We start from the raw sequence: 20,516 nt of genomic DNA, 5'->3' as shown, positions 1-20,516 counted from the left end.
TTGACTTCCTTGTCAGCCACGGTTGTACTATTTTGCCATCTGAGTATTTCCAGTACAGCTAATCCCAAGTAGGTGCAACAACAAACTGTTCCAAAAAGCCATCTTGTGGGCATTCGATAAACTTACTCTCGAGATCCATTTCCAACCTGATTTTCCCAATCGACCTGTATGTTAAAATCTCCCATGACTATCATAACATTACCCTTTTAACACACATTTTCTACTTCCTGTTGTAATCTGTGGTCCACATCCTACCTACTGTTGGGAGGCTTGTATATAATTACCATCAGGGTCAATAGACAGTAGACAATAGGTGTAGAAGTAGACCATTCGGCTCTTCGAGCCTGCACCGCCATTCTGAGATCATGGCTGATCATCTACTATCAATACCCGGTTCCTGCCTTGTCCCCATAACCCTTGATTCCCCTATCCATAAGATACCTATCTAGCTCCTTCTTGAAAGCATCCAGAGAATTGACCTCCACTGCCTTCTGAGGCAGTGCGATCCACACCTCCACAACCCTCTGGGAGAAGAAGTTCCTCCTCAACTCTGTCCTAAATGACCTACCCCTTATTCTTAAACCATGCCCTCTGGTACTGGACTCTCCCAGCATCTGGAACGTATTTCCTGCCTCTATCTTGTCCAATCCCTTAATAATCTTATATGTCTCAATCAGATCCCCCCTCAATCTCCTTAATTCCAGCGTGTACAAGCCCAGTCTCTAACCTCTCTGCGTAAGACACTCCGGACATCCCAGGAATTAACCTAGTGAACCTACGCTGCACCTCCTCCACAGCCAGGATGTCCTTCCTTAACCCTGGAGACCAAAACTGCACACAATACTCCAGGTGTGGTCTCACCAGGGCCACGTACAAATGCAAAAGGATTTCCTTACTCTTGTACTCAATTCCCTTTGTAATAAAGGCCAACATTCCATTAGCCTTCTTCACTACCTGCTGCACTTGCTCATTCACCTTCAGAGACTGATGAACAAATACTCCTAGATCTCTTTGTGGTTCTCCCTTACCTAACTCCACACCATTCAGATAATAATCTGCCTTCCTGTTCTTGCACCCAAAGTGAATAACCTCACACTTATTCGCGTTAAACGCCACCTGCCAAGTTTCTGCCCACTCACCCAGCCTATCCAAGTCACCTTGAATTCTCCTAACATCCTCATCACATGTCACACTGCCACCCAGCTTAGTATCAGCAGCAAACTTGCTGATGTTATTCACAATGCCTTCCTCTAAATCATTGACGTAAATTGTAAACAGCTGTGGTCCCAATACCGAGCCCTGTGGCACCCCACTAGTCACCACCTGCCATTCCAAGAAACACCCATTCACTGCTACCCTTTGCTTTCTATCTGCCAACCAGTTTTCTATCCATGTCAATATCCTCCCTCCAATGCCATGAGCTCTGATTTTACCCACCAATCTCCTATGTGGTACCTTATCAAATGCCTTCTGAAAGTCAAGGTATACCACATCCACTGGATCTCCCACGTCTGTCTTCCTGGTTACATCCTCAAAAAACTCCAATAGATTAGTCAAGCATGATTTGCCCTTGGTAAATCCACGCTGGCTCGGCCCAATCTTATCACTGCTATCAAGATATGCCGCTATTTCATCTTTAATAATGGACTCTAGCACCTTCCCCACTACTGATGTTAGGCTAACAGGGCGATAGTTCTCTGTTTTCTCCCTCCCTCCTTTCTTAAAAAGTGGGATAACATTAGCCATTCGCCAATCCTCAGGAACTGATCCTGAATCTAAGGAACATTGGAAAATGATCACCAATGCATCCGCAATTTCCAGAGCCACCTCCTTTAGTACCCTAGGATGCAGACCATCTCAACCTGGGGATTTGTTAGCCTTCAGTCCCATCAGTCTACTCATCACTGTTTCCTTCCTAATGTCAATCTGTTTCAGTTCCTCTGTTACCCTATGTCCTTGGGAGATTGCTTGTGTCTTCCCTAGTGAAGACAGATCCAAAGTACTTATTAAATTTGTCTGCCATTTCTCTGTTTCCCATAACAATTTCTCCCAATTCATTCTTCAAGGGCCCAACATTGTTCTTAACTATCTTCCTTCTCTTCACATACCTAAAAAAACTTTTGCTATCCTCCTTTATATTCCTAGCTAGCTTGCGTTCATACCTCATTTTTTCTCCCCATATTGCCTTTTTAGTTAAGTTCTGTTGCTCCTTAAAAATTTCCCAATCATCCGTCTTCCCACTCACCTTAGCTCTGTTATACTTCTTTTTTAATGCTATGCTGTCTCTGACTTTCTTTGTCAACCACTGTGGCCACTTTCCCCCCTTTGAATCCTTCCTTCTCCGGGGGATGAACTGATTTTGCACCTTGTGCATTATTCCCAAGAACACCTGCCATTGCTGTTCCACTGTCTTTTCTGCTAGAATATCCGACCAGTCAACTTTGGCCAGCTCCTCCCTCATGGCTCCATAGTCTCCTTTGTTCAACTGCAATACTGACACTTCTGATCTGCCCTTATCCCTCTCAGCTTGCAGATAAAAACATCATATTATGGTCACTACCTCCTAATGGCTCCTTTACTTCAACATCACTTATCAAATCCTGTTCATTGCACAACACTAAATCCAGAATAGCCTTATCCCTGGTTGGCTCTCGTACAAGCTGCTCCAAAAATGCATCCCGTAGGCACTCTACAAACTCCCTATCCTGAGGTCCAGTACCAACCTGATTTTCTCAGTTCACCTGCATGTTGAAATCCCCCATAACTACTGCGACATTTCCTTTGCCACATGCCATTGTTAACTCCCTATTCAACTTGCACCCAATATCCATGCTACTGTTTGGGGGCCTGTAGATAACACCTATTAGGGTCTTTTTGCCCTTACTGTTCCTCAGTTCTATCCACACTGATTCTACTTCTCCTGATTCTATGTCCCCCCTTGCAAGGGACTGAATCTCATTCCTCACCAACAGGGCCACCCCACCCCCCCTGCCCACCTTTCTGTCCCTTCGATAGCACGTATACCGTGGTACGTAATTCCCAGGTCTGATCTCCCTGCAGCCATGTCTCCGTTATCCCAACAACATCATAGTTACCCATTTGCACCTGAGCTTCAAGCTCATCCGCCTTATTTCTGACACTTCGTGCATTCAGATATAGAATTTTTAACCCATTTCTCCTCTCTCTGTTTAAATCGCTGCCTATTGTGCATAACCCAGCTCCCCAAACTCTCACCGGGCTATACGCCCCTTGAATTTTGTTGTCCTTCTTAAACTTACTTACTCTTTCTGCACATTTAACTCCATGCTCCGTCAGACCATCCCTCTGCACATGTATCCTCCTTATCACTCGTTCCGCCTCACCTTTCTCTACTTCACACTTAATATTCTGGAACCGTGTAGTCCCCACCTGTCCTTTATACTTCATCTTGCTATCCTCTCTCACAGTCTGGATCCCTGCCCCCTGCAAATTTAGTTTAACCCCCCCTCCACCCCCCAAGCAGCACTAGCAAACTTTCCTGCAAGGATGTTAGTATCCCTCCAGTTCAGGTGTAAACTGTCCCGTCGGAACAGATCCCATCTTCCCTGGAACAAAGCCCAATTATCTAAAAACCTGAAGCCCTCCCTCCTGCACCATCCTCTTAGCCACGTATTGATCTGTATAATCCTTCTGTTCCTCGCCTCACTCGCACGTCCTTTTACCCTTGCAGTTTCTTAACTCAACCCACAAGGAGCCAACATCTTCTGGTCCTATGTCACATCTTTCTACTGATTTGATGCCATTCCTTACCAGCAGAGCCATGCTACCCCTCTGCCTACCTTCCTATCCCTCCGATATAATGCATAACGTTGGACATTCAGCTCCCAGCTACAACCATCCTTCAGACATGATTCAAAGATGGCCACAATCTGTAACCTGTAATACCTGACAATCTGTAATCGTGCAACATGATCATCCACCTTATTTCTTATACTCCATGCTTTGAGATATGACACTTTGAGTACTGCATTTGCTACCCTTTTTGATTCTGCATCCCTAATACATTGATACTCATCCTGCTGGTTGCAATTATGTCTAGTCATCTGCCTGTCCTTCCTGACAGTCTGACTGCAGACTGTCTTTGCTTGTTTACCATCTATCCTATCCTGAATCCCTTCACTCTGGTTCCCAACCCCTGCCAAATTAGTTTAAATCCCACCCCACCCCCAACAGCTCTAACAAAGTTGCCCACGAGAATATTGGTTCCCTTTGGGTTCAGGTGCAACCCATCATTTTTGAACAGGTCATGCCTCCTCCAGAAGAGAACCCAATGATCCAAGAATCTAAAGCCCTGCCCCCTGCACCAGATTCTCAGCCATGCTTTAGTTTGCCATATCATCTTGTTTCTTACCCTAACTGGCACGTGGCACGGGCAGCAATCCAGAAATTACTTCCTGTGAGGTCCTGCTCCTCATCTTTCCGCCTAGGTCTCTAAATTCTCTTTTCAATTATCTATCACAAACAGCAAACGTCCAGTACAGATCCCTGCAGAGTTTCACTAATCACACAGACCTCCAGCCAGAATATGTCCCATTATCCACTCACCTCTGACTTCTATGGGCAAGCTGCAACCAAACGGACAAGTCACCGTGCAGCTGATGTACCTTAATCTTCTGAATGAGCCTACCATGAGGGAACGTCATGGTGGTTGGCTGGTCAAATAATTGGCCTTGTGATCCAGATTAGGGTGGTCCAAGGTTAGATTCGCAATTAACACTCACTGAACTAATCACAAATTCAAAAGTATTTCAGTACTAAAGTTGGGTAAAAAGAAAGAGTGAACACAGATAGTTACTCAGCTTCCCCTTACCAATGGGGGTTGTCTGGAATTTTTTCACAAATATTGGGAAAAAATCTGTATTCATTGAGGAATAAATCAAGTGGACATGTCATGGGAAAAAGTTGGAAAGTTTTGAGGCACAAGGACACTTGGCATGGGTAAATGCCATAAATCATAAATTGACATAAATCAAGGATATTTAGCATGGATGTTAATGGAAGTTTATATCTGAGAAAATTGGTTTTTTTAAGTAATAAGGTGGGGGTATAGCTCTTGATACAAATATGTGAATTTTGGCAATACGTTTGACAATGTTCCTCGTGGCAATTCAAAAATGGGCATGGGATCCATGGGAAAGTGGGAGGCTGGATTAATGGAAGAAAGCAAAAGGTGTGAGTTGATGGGAATTCCAATAAGGGCAAGGCTAGACGCAATTCAGTTTATTTCCGACAGACAGTAAGGTAGCAGAATAATAGATTGATAGAGAAAATTAAAGAATGTGGTATTACTGCAAAGTGATGTTGGGATAAAAATATCAAGCATGATCTTGTTAAATGGGGGAGCCCTTGCAAAAGGTCAAATGGCCTAGTTCAGTTTCTATTTCTATAGTTTTAACTTTGTCCAGACTATCTTCTTTTTATCTTAGTTCATCTCACCTGACCCTGGCTGCGTCCTTACATGTGAACAACTACATTGTCATTTTCTGTCAGCTGAGGATTTGGATGAACCTGTAACAGCAGTTCTGTTTTCCTCTTTTCAGAAGCTGCATCAATGCTCAGTACTTTGTATTTTCTGCTTTCATGTGAGATAATCAGCACCTGCATTGCTGTGTTTTGCCCCATTGTTGGATAACCTTACATTAAGTCAACTTATGATCTCCTTTCAACTATCTGGGGCTGCTGCTGAAACCATCAATATGCACAAAGATTTAAATTTTCTACGTTTCCTTATGCTCCATAAACCTACATTTTCACATTTCATGAAGACAAAAAGCTGTTGATAATGCTTCCCTCTGAAGCAAATGTCCATACCCCAAAAGATACAACTAGAAGTAAGTGAGCAGCACTTAGAGTAGTTTCAGGCTGGGAGTGGAGACAACACAGGCAGAAAGGAACATAAACCGGGGTTCCCGACATGGGTCCAAGGATCTCTCAGTTCATGGTAGGGGGTCCATAGCATAAAAAAAGTTAGGAACCTCTGACATAAAGGGATTTTTTTAAAGAAATTTCTTCATGATGGAAAGTAATCTGTCAACTCAGCTCAGTCTCTGACATGAACTGAAATTCAAGCTCTGAGACACATCCTTAGACTCAGTCATGCTCATGGTCTTGGTTCAGAACATGACTGCACTTCTGCACTTTTAATAGAAAAGTTGCTTGCATTTATGAATGTATTAAATTGCAAACCACCAAATGAAGTATTTTTGAAGTATAGTCACAGTCAGAATTTTGGAAATTCAGAGGGTTGTACAAATCCCACCGCTGCCTATAAGGATTTTGTACGTTCTCCCCGTGACCACATGGGTTTCCTCCCACAGTCCAAAGACATACCAGTTGTTAAGTTAACTGGTCATTGTAAAATGTCCTGTGATTAGGCCAGAAATAAATCAGGGATTGCTGGGCAGTGCGGCTCAAAGGCTGGAAGGCCCTATTCCGTGCTGTATCTCCACAAATAAAACAACTTAGTAAAAAATGACCAAGAGATCGTGGCTTTAGTTGGGAGATAAAAATTACATAGAAATCCAATGGAAAACTACTCTGCTCATTTTTTTAAAATGCCCATGGATTCTCACACCTCCATCTGAGAAGAGAGATGAGCCTTTGGTCAAAAAGGCTCCACAGTAACATAGTGGTTAGCATGATGCTCTTACAGCTCAGGGCATTCCAGAATTTGGAGTTCAATTCTGGTGCTGTTCTGTAAGGAATCTCTGTATATCCTCCTTGTGGAATGCCTGGGCTTTCTCTGGTTCCCCCACCAACAGTCCAAAGGCATACCGGATAGGTTAATTGGTGATTGTAAACTGTTTCGGACTTAGGTTAGGGTTAAACAGGTTTGTCGGGGTCTCTGGGGTGGTGGGGCTCGAAGAACTGACTCTGTACTGTATTGCTAAATAAAAATAAATAAATAAATGTCAAAGACTCTCATATTGCAACGCTTCCTCAGTATTGCTCAGGAAAGATCAGCTAAAATTTTCTATCAAGATAGCTAGAAGTAACAACCTGCTAACATGCCAGAGGGGACATGGAACATAGCCCTTGGTTGCAACATTCTAGGAAGCAATACAGCTTCCTATAATTGCTCATTCTCCTCACAGACTTCAGCTATTTAAAACTCAAGAACAAGATCATTCAGTTCACTCTAAAGCCTCATGGCTCCCCCAAGAACAGCTTCTTCCTCTCTGCCAGATTTCTGAACAGTTCCAGAACACCACTCATTATTCCTTTTTTTGTGTGTTACTTAGTTGTTTGTGTTTGTGTCACAGTAACTTTATGCTTTTGCAATGTACTGTTGCTACAAACAACAACTTTTACATAACCTAAGTCAATGATAATAAATCTGATTCTGATTCTGTGGGCTTTGAAACTTTATCACAACTGTGTACATTTTAAAACTAATGGGAGGGGAGAATTGCAGGTCAGATTTATAGCAAGAAGTGACAAGCTGATCTTCTGCTTTAGTTTAGCTTGGCATTTTGTTTCCAAAGGAGAATCTGCCAGGGTGTGTTGATAGACAGATGGTCATTGGTGCTGAGCTAATGATTAACAGTCCTGCTGGAGATAACCAGGAATTCAAATGCACTTTGGACTAATTCGATTTCTTTTTATTGATGTAATAATGAGATTGCTCAATGAAACCTGAAATAATTACAAATATTGGAAATAATATTTCCTCTAATGTCCCTGTGATTGTGACAGGATCCAGTTCCACTAGCATCACTCACAACTTGCCCAGCAGTTTTTGTTTGATTTGAAGTTGGAGGTAACTAGACTGGAGCAAAGTGCAAAGCCAAGTCAATGCTGGCCACATGTCAATGCTGTATTGCCCAAATGCTAAAACGGTGAGCAATTAACGGTTAGCGGAAAAACTTTGCAAACACAATCAGGAAATCTAACAGAATCCAAAACTGGTCTCCTTTTCTCAGAAAACTGTTACTGCATTGTAAACAGTTGAAGGAAGTTTATTAACCTGATATCTGAAATGGGTGGGTTGTGTTATGAACAAAGGTTGGAAACCTTGGACTGTATCCATGAGTCACTAGGAACTGAAGTTCTTTATCATGTACACACACAATGACATTGAGATAAGCCCTACTGCATCCCTGGACAGAGAACTCCACAGATTCACTACTCTCTGGGAAAAGCAGTTTCAGCTTATTTCAGTCCTAAATTTATTCACCAGAATCTTGAGGCCATTTCCCTAGTTCCAGTCTCACCGACCAGTGGAAACCATGTCCTTACCTCTATCTTATTAATTCCTTTCAAGTCAAGTCAAGTCAAGTCGCTTCTATTGTCATTTCAACCATAACTGCTGGTACACTACCAATTCTCTATTTTGTTCTTTTTTTGCACTATTTTAATATATTTCTCATTGTAACTTATAGAATGGTGGGTGCGGGGAACGCATTTTCACACAGAGAGTGGTGGGTGTGTGGAATGCACTGCCGGCGAGGGTGGTAGAGGCGGATACAATAGGGTCTTTTAAGAGACTCTTAGATAGGTACATGGAGCTTAGAAAAATAGAGGGCTATGAACTAGGGAAATTCTAGGCAGTTTCTAGACTAGGTTACATGGTCAGCACAACATTGTGGGCTGAAGGGCCTGTAATGCGCTGTAGATTTCTATGTTCTATGTTTAGATAAGTGAGGAGTGATGTGATGGTAACATACAGGATACTGAGGTTCTGCTGAAGATTTCTGACCTAAAGCATTGTTTTAGTTCACAGATGCTGCCTGGTTTGCTTAGTGATTTTCCATCCATTTCTGCTTTTGTTTTAGATCCTGAGAACTCCCGACTGCATGAACATTGAATGTCTTGTGGTGAGCCTGGTAATAGATGGGTAACCTTAAAAATAAGAGGCCACGAGTTTATGAGAGATGAGGGAAACATTTTTCTCTTAGAGGATCTTGAGTCTTTGGAACTCACTTCCTTAAAGAATAGAAGAAGTATAGTCTTTTAAAAAGTTAAGGAAGAGGAAATAGATTCCAGATGAACACCACAAAAAATGTTGAAGGAACTCTGCAACTCAGGCAGCATCTAGGGAGGGGAATAAAGAGTTTCAGAACAAGATTCTTCATCAGAACTGGAAAGGGAGAGGGAAGAAACTAGAATGGGAAGGTGGGGGTAGGTGAAGGAGGTGATAGGTAATGCCAGGTGAGTGGGAAGGTGGATAGGTGGGGGGTAATGAACAGAGAAGATGGGAGGTGGTAGGTGGATAAATTTTAAAGGCTGAAGCCCGAATTTGGAGTGTAGAATGAACCATGGGAGAAAGAGAAGGAGTAGGAGGGGGGCACCAGGAGGTGGTGCTGGACAGGTGAGGAGAATGGAAGGGGTAAGAAGGGAGTTAGAATGGAGAAATGACAGAGAAAGAAGGGAGAGAATGACCTGAGACGATGTTTAGGACCATGAATAGTGGTGAGGCAGGTGTAGCAGGAGGGACAAGTGGACAAGGGAATCACTGAGAGAGTGAAAGGCAAAGAGTGAGGGGTGGGGTGGGGGAGGGAAAGATGTGCTTAGTGGTAGGGTCCTATTGAAGATGGCAGAAAATGTGGCGAATGATGTGCTGGATGTGGAGGATTGTGGGGTCGTAAGGAAGCACAATAGGAACTCCATCCCATTTATGGCAATGAGAAGATGGGATGATGACGGATATTTGGGAAATGAAGGAAATGCGATGAGGGTAGCATCTTGAGGAAGGGAAATCCCATTCTTTAAAGGAGTAGGATATCCCAGACGTATTGTAACGGAAAGCTTCATCCTGAGAACAGACGTGACAGAGACTGAGGAAATGAGAAAAGTGAATAGCATTTTTACAAGTGACAGGGTGGGAGAGCTGTAGTCAAGATGGCTATGAGAGTCAGTAGGTTTATAATACATTAGTAAACAGCCTATCTCCAGAATTGGAGATGGAGATCAAGAAAGAGGAGAGAGGTGTTAAATATGGACAAAGTAAATTTAAGGACAGGGTAGAAGTTGGATGCAAAGGTAATGAAATTGATGAGCTCAGCACGGGTGCAGGAAGCAGCACCAATGTAGTCGTCAGTGCAGAAAGAGTCTGGGAGCATTACCGGTGTAGGATCCATGAAACTGATGAAAAGCAGGCAAAGCAGAGGCCATGCAGGTGCTCCTGGTGCCACCTATTCTAGATAAACAAGGTGAATGGCTTGAGCTGGTAAGCAGGAATGCACAGTTGAGCTTACAATCGATCATCCATCATCGTACTGAGTGATCGAGCAAACACAGGGGTTGAGTGGCCTACTCCTGATTTGTATGTTTATAGAAGAATATATTGAATAGATGCAATTAAATAATGCAGAATGGGGGAGGGGGGAGGACACATTTAGCACTACCTTTTCGGAGAATTTCATTGCATAGTTTGTATAATTAATCATTCCATTCACTCATCCATCCCACATGCTTCAAATCAGCCACCATCATCCCTGTACCCAAGAACTCTATACCTTCAGAGCTAAGTAACTACTGCCCACAGCACAGGCACCAACCATCATGAAATCCTTTGAACGGCTGGCAATGACACACATCAAAAACTCCATTTCTGCCACAGTGGACCCTCACCAATGTGCTTACTGACAGACCCATTCTACAAAAGATGCCATAGCATCTGTCATGCATCTGGCTCTGACACTCATAGAAAACAAGGACACTTATGTCAGAATCCTGTTTCTGGATTTCAGCATTCGGTGAACAAACCTCTACTCCTTGATCTAAATATACTACTGTTAGACTTCCTAACCAACAGAAGTCAGTTAGTCAGAATGCAGAACCTCTCCTCCCTCTCCAAGGTCCTCAACATGGCTGCCCTTCAATGCTGAGCCAACTGCTGTACACTCTGCTCAAACAAGGCACACTGGGGAACTTCCGGGAGCGACATGCCCTCCACCCCCGGGTTATTGATTGTCTAATAGACGGTAGTAACTATATTTTAATTTGAGTCTACTCACTGTCTTGTAAATACTGAACGTTTGTACCTTGTGTATTTGTGATGTAAATTAACATTTATAGTTTTGTAAAAAAAACCCTCCAGGCCTGCGTGCTGAGCCGACTGCTGTACACACTGCTCACACACGCCTTGTTGTAATGTGAGTGTAATTAAAAGTAAGGTAATACTAATTAGGATACCGGGGGGGGGGGGGGGGGGTCTACTTCCGTTTGTTGTTCTTCCGGTGGCCCTCGTGCACATAGTGTTCCTGTCACGCCGTACGGGTTGTGAAACCCTCTGTATATACGTAACGTTTTGAAGTTCGAGATAAAGTTGTTTCTTTGGCATGAAGTTGTCGAGTGTGCTTTTTTCAAAGTAGAAGTTACTACATATTTTTAGCGACGAAGGTGGGATGGTTTTGTGAATGTATCGGCACATTTTTCGAACGGGAGTTTTCGCGTTCAATATGGCTACGTTTGGAATATTCTGTGAATTCCTGGAAGAAGTTGAGGACTGGTCGGAGTATGAGGAAAGGTTGGGACACATTTTCCGTGCTAATGGAATTACTGAGGAGGCTAAGAAGTGCTATATTCTCCTGAGTGTGTGTGGGGCAAAGACTTAGAAGTTAATAAGGAATTTAGCCGCACCGCGGAAACTAGGGGAAGTTCCATTTGATGAACTAGTGAAACTTGTGGGGAACTATTTCAATCCAAAACCTTCCGTGATAGTCCAATGATGCAAGTTTCACAGCCGTTTCAGGATGCCAGGTCAGTCTGTGGCCAATTTTGTGGCCGAGCTTCGGCAGCTGTCAGAGCATTGTGATTTTGGAGCGGTGTTGGAAGAAACGCTCCGTGATAGATTGGTATGCAGCATTAATAATGCTGACATACAACGCTGCCTGTTAGGGGAAACCCCACCGTTGACTTTCAAGAAAGCCTTAGAGATTGCCCAAGACATGGAGATGGCTGCTAACAATGTTAAGGATATCGGGTCACAGTCAGCGGCAGTGCACCAAGTCAGGAGGGAGACTGGTAAGCAGGCAAAGCGGGTGGAATGTTTCCAGTGTGGAGGGACACACTATGCAAATGATTGCAAATTCAAAGACTCTGTCTGCCATGCTTGTAGCAAAAAGGGGCATTTAGCTAAAAAGTGCAGAAGTTCAGAGGGTAAAGTTAAGCCTGGGCAGGGGAAAGCTCAACAGGCTCAGGCAGCCACACACCATCTAGAAGATGCAGATGAAGAGGCAGCGTCTGCTTACAACATGTTTGGAGTGGAAACGGATGAGGAACCACCTGAACCATATTATGCCACAGTCACTGTCAGGGGAAAGGACATTAAGTTTGAGATTGATTCAGGGGCTACTGCATCGGTCATTAGTGAGCAGACCTACAGAAGGACATGGGGGTCCAACCTGCCTCCCATTAGACCATCAAAGCTCAAACTTAGGACCTATACGGGGCAGCTCATACCTCATTTAGGGGTGTTATATGTGGACATTTCAGCTGGGAGTCAGAAGGCTGAAGCCAGGCTAGTGATAGCTAAGGGCAGGGGGCCCAGTCTTTTGGGTTGCGATTGGCTTCGCAAAATCCAGCTAAACTGGCATGAAATTAAGTATGCACGCACGACGGAGGACATTCTGCAGCGGTACAGTGACGTTTTCAGGGACGAGCTGGGCACACTGAAGGGCGTGACAGTAAAACTCCATGTCGACCCTGAGGCTACACCATATTTTTTTAAGCCCAGGTCGATGCCTTTTACTATGAAAGACAACGTCGAGGAGGAGCTGGAATGCTTACAGAGGCTGGGCATTATTGAGCCCATCCAGTTTTCAAGGTGGGTGTCTCCCATTGTTCCAGTTTTGAAGGCCAACAAAACAGTGAAGATATGTGGGGATTATAAGCTGACGGTGAATCAGGTCTCTAGGCTGGAGGAGTACCCATTGCCACGGGTGGATGACCTGTTTGCGACCTTGTCAGGGGGTAAGCTGTTCACAAAGCTGGACATGAGCCATGCCTACCAACAGCTGCTGCTCGATGAGGATTCCAAGGAGTACGTCACAATTAATACGCACAGGGGATTATTCAAGTACAATCGCCTGGTGTTTGGAGTGGCATCCAGCCCTGCCATTTTCCAAAGGACAATGGACACTTTGCTGCAGGGGATTCTGCACGTAGCAGTATACCTTGATGATATTTTGATCACGGGGGCTATGGAGGCGGAGCATCTGGCTAACTTAGAACGGGTGTTGAAGAGGCTCTCAGACGCAGGGCTACGGTTGAAACATGGAAAATGTGTGTTCCTAGCATTGAGTGTGACTTACCTGGGGCACAAGATCACAGCTGAGGGGCTTTGCCCTGTGGAGGACAAAGTGAGAGCTATTAAGGCAGCCCCAAGCCCTAAGACCGTCACGGATCTCAGATTATTTTTGGGCATAGTGAATTATTATGGCAAGTTTCTTCCTGACCTCTCAAGGGTTTTGACCCCACTGTATAAGCTGCTTCACAATGACACTAAGTGGCAGTGGGGTGAAGAGCAGGAGAAAGCCTTCAAGGAAGTGAAAGAATTTCTCCACTCAGCGAAGCTGCTTGTTCACTATGACCCAGACAAGGAGATCACCCTTGCATGTGATGCCTCGCCCTATGGAGTTGGGGCAGTTCTCTCGCATGTAATGGAGGACTGTTCAGAGAAGCCTATTGGTTTGGCTTCATGTACCCTGACAGCTGCAGAGAGGGGATATTCACAGCTAGACAAAGAAGGTCTGGCCATTGTTTTTGCAGTCAAACGCTTTCATCAGTACCTTTATGGACGCGCATTTACAATTTATACAGACCACAAACCACTGATGAGCCTATTCAGTGAGACTAGAGGCATCCCACCACTAGCCTCAGCCAGGATACAGCATTGGGCTCTTACCTTGTCAGCCTACCAGTACACTATAGTGTACAGAGCGGGTGGGAATAATGCAAATGCACTGAGTCGACTACCTTTACCTGAGACACCTGTTACTACACATGTGCCTCCAGAGACTGTGTTTACATTAGAGACCTTGTCAGAGACACCTGTAAAGGCAACCCAGATCAAGCAGTGGACAGAGAGGGAGCCTGTCCTGTCCCAAGTCAAGACTTTTCTTTTACAAGGTTGGCCTGGAGTCATGGAAAGAGAGGAACTGAGGCCTTATGCCAAACGCAAGACAGAACTCAGTCTGCAGGATGGCTGCATTTTCTGGGGGGTCAGAGTCATTGTACCTCCCCCGGCTGTTCACAGATTGTGGAGGAAATTCATGAGGCTCACCCAGGAGTGTCTCAAATGAAAAGCCTTGCGAGATCCAGGAATGGATCAGGATATGGAGAACAAGGTAAAATCATGCATGCAATGTCAGACTAATCAGAATATGCCACCAGCAGCTCCTTTGCACCCATGGGAGTGGCCAGACCATCCCTGGTCTAGGCTACATTTGGACTCTGCTGGCCCTTTTACGGGGCAGATGTTTCTTGTCATGGTAGATGCGCACTCTAAATGGATCAAAGCTCACATCATGAGCAACATCACAGCCCCCTCAACCATAGACAAACACAGGCAAGTGTTTGCAGTCCACGGGTTACCTGATACTCTGGTGACAGATAATGGCCCAACGTTCACTAGCGAACTGTTCAGTGAGTTTATGCAGCAGAATGGCATTCATCACATTCGGACAGCCCCTTTCCACCCAGCCTCAAATGGTTTGGCTGAGCGGGCTGTTCAGACAGTGAAGGCAGGCCTGAAGCAGATGACAGGGGACTCACTTGGCATGCGGCTTTCGCGTTTCCTGTTTAAATATCGCCTCACGCCACAGACTACGACTGCCTGCACTCCAGCAGAGATGCTGATGGGGCGTAGGCCCGAGTCAAGATTGGACCTGCTGCGCCCGGACATGAAGATGAAAGTGGAGAGAAAGCAGGAAAAGCAGAAGGAGGGACATAATCAACATTCACGAGAGAGACAGTTAAAACCGGATGACAATGTCTATGTGAGAAACAATCAGCAATGGCTGCCGGGGGTTATTCTTAAGCAGAGTGGTCCCGTCTCCTATGTTGTTAAGCTGACTGGTGGGCGTGTGTTCCGCAGACATCAGGACCATGTGCATCTGCGTCATGATACTGGCTCAGAGGCAGACAGTTCCATGGAATTTCCATTTGTGAGACAGACTACAGTGGAAGCATGTCCACCAGTGACTTTGCCAGAGAGCGAGACCCTGGCAGAGGGGTAGGAGTCCCCTGAAGAGGATGGACATTCTCACGCAGACACACAGACCCCTCTCATGCCCCCAACACCAGATCCACCCAAAACACCCTCACCAGCGGTGCCTGCTGGGTCACTGGGGGTAGTGCACAGATCAGAGCGCACTCATAAACCTTCTGACAGACTGAACCTTTGACGGGACAGTTTATTTTGTGTTGTTAGATTGAATGTTGAATCTGTCACGTTTTCCGGCTGTTTTGTATTGGTAAACTGTTGCTAAGGTACTAGTATAAGTTTTCAGGGGTATGCAAGTTAATAACACCACTGTTTTTTTATTTCCTAGTATTTTACATTTGGGGATGTTGGATTTTAAAGGGGGAGAAGTGTTGTAATGTGAGTGTAATTAAAAGTAAGTTAATACTAATTAGGATATCGGGGGGGGTGGGGTCTACTTCCGTTTGTTGTTCTTCTGGTGGCCCTCGTGTACATAGTGTTCCTGTCACACCGTACGGGTTGTGAAACCCTCTGTATATACGTAACGTTTTGAAGTTCGAGATAAAGTTGTTTCTTTGGCATGAAGTTGTCAAGTGTGCCTTTTTCAAAGTAGAAGTTACCACACATCTGACCTCCAGGCCTGTGTGCTGAGCCGACTGTCGTACACACTGCTCACACATGCCTGACCTCCAGGAGGTGTGCTGAGCCGACTGCTGTACACACTGCTCAGAAACAACGGCAAGGACAAACACCTGACTAATCACATTGTCTTCTGGACAAACTTTATCAATCGTCACAAAACAGAAGAACGTTTCTTTTCAAATAAAAGCAGCAAATTCTAGAAATACTCAGCAGGTCAGGCAGCATATGTGGGAAGGGAAGCAGCTAGTATTTCAAGTCGGGACCTTTCATTTTGCTTCTTTTTCCCAGTTGATTAGTCATTTTATTTCTGCAAGGTTCATAATTCTTATAGCTTGCACTACCTTGCTACGCACAAATTGAGCAACAAGTTTGTCTACACACTGCTGACAGCACTTAAGATAACTTTAATTGTTTCTGAAGTGGCTTGGAATGTCCAGAGAGCATACAAATTAGTTATTTCTATTTATCATAACTTGCATAAATAAAATGGCTAAATTTACATTCCCCAGACATTCCATTGTCATGATTGGAAACCAAATGACCTGGATCGCAACCAAAGAGAAAGGTATATTAACTAGGGGGCTTGGTTGCTGTGGCTCTTTTCATTCGGAATAACTCTTTCCTCCAGTGAATTTAACAGATACTGCAATGGAGGATGACAGTTCAGAAGGGAAATAATAGATTTTTGTCAACACTTACAACTGACACCATCAAAATGATGTATTATAAGTCACAAATACGAAACAAAATCTTCAGGTAAGAGTAAGTGTTCAATAACAAAGCTCAAAAGAAGCAAGTTTATGCTTGTACCAAAAGCAGTTTATCTTGTGTAAAATGTAGATGCAATGGTTCTGTAACAAGTTAAAGGAAAAATGGAAGAAAGCCCAAGTCCTTCTAAGGCAGAGTGCAGCACAACAATGGGTTTTTTGTCAAATCTGGCAAGAGGATTGACACCAATTGTCAAAGTTCAAAGTGCATGTATTATCAGAGTATATGTCACTATACAACCCTGAGATTCATTTTCTTGTGGGCATACTCGATAAATCCAATAGCCATAATAGAATCAATGAAAAACTGCACCAACAGGGCAGTAACTAGTGTGCAAAAGACAGCAAACTGTGTAAATACAAAAGAAATAAAAATAAATAAATAAATAAACAAACAAGCATCAAATGTTGAGACCATGAGATGAAAAGTCCTTGAAAGTGAGTCCAGAGGTTGAGGGAACATATCAATGATGAGGCAAGTGAAGCTAAGTAAAGTTATTCCTTTTGGTTGAGGGGTAATAACTGTTCCTGAACTAAATGTCGTGAGTCCTGAGTCCTGAGTACCTACTTCCTGATGGCAGCAGTGAGAAGAGAGCATGTCCTGGGTGGTGGGGGTCCCTGATGATGGATGCTGCTTTCCTGTGATAGCGCTCTGTGTAGATGTGCTCAGTGGTGGGGAGAGCTTTACCATGATGGATTGAGCCATATTGATTAACTTATGTAGAATTTTCCATTCAAGGGCATTGATGGTTCCATATGTAACCAGTCAATATTCTCTTCACCCCACATCTATAGAAGTTAGCCAAAGTTTTAGATGTAATGCTGAATCTTCACAAACTCCTATGGAAATAGAAATGTTGCTGTGCGTTCTTCATAATTGTACTTACCTGCCCAAGACAGGTCCTTTGAAATGATAACACTGAGGAATTTAAAGTTGCTAACCCTCTTCACTGGCTCATAGACCTCCAGTTTCCTCCTCCTAAAGTCAATAATCAGCTCCGTGGTCTTGCTGACATTGAGTGAGTTGTTGTAGGGGCACCACTCAGTGAGATTTTCAATCTCCCTCATGTATGCTGATTCGTCACCGGCTTTGATTTGGCCTACAATATCATCAACAAACTTAAACATGGCATTGGAGCTGTGCTTAGCCACACAGCCATAAGTGTAAAACTAAGCACCCAGCCTTGTGGTGAACCTGTGCTGACGGAGATCATAGAGGAGATGTTGTTGCCAATTAATTTTCATCAATTACTGAAGAAAAATGAGAAATGTCCAGATAAAGACATGACTGCACAATGAGTAGTCATCAATAGAACAAGGTTGTGTTAAACAGGACACATACCATACCAACAGTATTGAGAAGGTAAAACTTTACAGGACTCCGTGCAGACAACTGACAAAGTTTTGTTTATTGGTTTGAAATAGATTTCTATGCCGAAGACAAGTTTATTGTTTGTCAAGACTGCTGAGCTAAATCACCAAAGACAACTTGTCAGAGTTGGAAATGGGCAACAATATCCTTGGTCAGAGTACCCATTGATTCTGGTGAGGAGGGGCTATAGACTTCTCAGTTCTAATAGATAGTTGGACAGAAGTGAAATATGTTGAATTCTGCACTACCGTAGAGTGTACTGGCAATGAATTAAGATCAATTTTCTTTTGTCATGATTCAGCAGTATAACTTGACTCAGATACCCGTGCTCAATTATGTTCATTTCTATCTGAACATTTTACAAAACAAATTGTTTGAAGCACTCATTTGCTTCCCCACATCTTCCAGCATCAAATGACGCAGTGGTGAAGTCAGTGAACACTAAAGAAACAGGTATTATAATGCTGCTGGAATTTACAATGATATACAAACTGTAATGCTGCTGGAATTTAACAATGATTAGCAAACTGTTGATAAACTACGGGACAATGTCACATTCCGCAGGTTATACAGATGGATTAATAATGGTGCAGAAGCTCAGTTCAACCAAATGTTAAAAGAGATTTGAAGAGAGGCAGTCAAAACAACAATGAAAGTAAAATAGTCACAGACAGAGGCAATTTAAGTAACTTCTTGGAAATTGTGTATGAATTTCAAACAAGTATGACTTTTGGAATTGGGATACTAGAGTAGTGGTATATTTTAAAAATAAGCAGTATTAGAAGAAAGTATGTGCAAGAGCACATCCAAAAGTCTGAAAGAAATTACACAAAATTCTATTGCTTTGGCTCAAGAAATGATACCTTCAAGTCAAAAACAGGATATACCACCAATAACACAGGTTCCTTTGAGAAGATCAAAGAGACTTCAAAGTCTGTTGTTAATAAATCTGTAAACAATGCGAACATGTGAATCATTCTTTTCAAAGCAGTGTAGTGTATGTAAATATATGTATCTGTACAGTGGTGCTGGAGTTTGCGGAAGAGAACAAAATGCCTAATTTTAGCATTTCTAAAGGTCTCTTATTGATTCATTATATGCAGGACTCTGCAGTTAGAACAAAAACCACAAATATGCAAAAACAATGATCTGAAGCATTAAAAGTGCCCATAATTCCCAGCAAAAGAGATCATTTTATGGAAGTGTTCAAAGTAGCTTTGATCAATGAAGTACAAAAAAACTGCTTCCAATTGCCAATGGGCATTATGCAGTGGACAGAGAATTAAATCAAAAGAATATAGGAGGAAACAAATGGGGTCTTTTTCCATCTTTGGTGAGCTTTCATAATTTGAGAGAAACTTCATTGAGAGGGTTTAGAAGATTTCACAACAACCACTTTCTTAACCACATCATTCTATAATTCTTCCACCATTACTCACAAAACATTCAGGTCTCCAGATTATAAAAAGTTAATGTGCTTCTGGTGAGGATGAAAATAGGATTAAGACAAGATAATGGAACTGGCCTGTGAAGAAAGATGAGGCAAAATGGTGCAAATTTCTCCAGATATAGAAAAATACAGAGTGATCTTACTACAATCTCTAAGATCACAGAAGAGTTTAAAAAGGTAAATATGAAGATGTTTGCATTTGACAGAAGAAGCAAGATCATGGCCCATAAATACACTGTATAATGATCACTAATAGATCAGACAAAGAGCTAGAAGAAACCTTTTTCACCTGGGAGTGGTTAGAATGTGATAGTTACTCTCATGGGGAGCACTTGAAGCAGATAACAACTGTACTTAAGGGTCAATAAACCCATTAAATAAGGATTAGAAGGACACATAGATTGAGTGAGATGAGGTCGTGAATGATGAAAAAGGGTGAACGTTTAGACACCAACATGGACCAGTTGTGCTGATTGGTGGGTGGTAGTGCTATAATCCAGTGTAATTCTATGCAAAGGCAACTCCAAACTCACCTGATGAAATGTTACAAGTAATGCTGCCCAAACACAAATCCCAGAAATTGCTTGTGCGTTTGGAGTCTCCAAGAAAATTCTTTGTTGGTGTGCAGTGAAATTGCTGGGAGCTATCTTCTGCAATGTGCTTACAGATCGAGATTTGTTTGCATGTGTTGCATTGGAAGCAACAAAGGTGAGTAACGCAGCTGTTGGCACTCCAGTAGGGGATGGGCTTCTATTGCTGTTCATCTGTGCACACGGAAGAAAGCAAAATCAGCTTTACACCAAACAAACTAAACTTCTTTTTAAACAGACAATACCGATGGTATATAGATGCAAGTTAATGTACTAAAACCGCCAAAGGTGCTAATTTTCCAGAATTTCTGTGCACATATTGAATTTCCAGGTGACTGTTTCTGTATGCCCTTTAGAAATGTGTCACTCACTCTGTTATTTGTTCTTTCTAAGAAAGTGCATCTCTTCATGACATTTTCAAGCTAAGTACACAAAAAGACATAAGGGAATTGATCAAGGAGACAGGCAAGGTTTCTCTTAAGTAAGCAAGAGTGGTGAGATTATAGTT

The 20,516-nt window shown here is 43.1% G+C and overlaps 1 protein-coding gene across 1 annotated transcript in view; it reads right to left on the bottom strand.

Annotated features, from left to right (window-relative positions):
* Positions 1-20,516, bottom strand: part of tmem184a (transmembrane protein 184a) — a 103,193-nt gene that overhangs the window by 71,200 nt on the left and 11,477 nt on the right. The window contains exon 2 of the mRNA XM_072268394.1: positions 19,952-20,182. Within this exon, the coding sequence (XP_072124495.1) occupies positions 19,952-20,182 (231 nt within the window). The remainder of the gene's footprint in view (positions 1-19,951; positions 20,183-20,516) is intronic.

This window comes from Mobula birostris, chromosome 9 (assembly GCF_030028105.1).
Source record: "Mobula birostris isolate sMobBir1 chromosome 9, sMobBir1.hap1, whole genome shotgun sequence".
Classification (NCBI taxonomy): Eukaryota; Metazoa; Chordata; class Chondrichthyes; order Myliobatiformes; family Myliobatidae; genus Mobula; species Mobula birostris.
The sequence above is the reverse complement of the archived record's forward strand: the minus strand, read 5'-3'. Positions and strand labels throughout refer to the sequence as shown.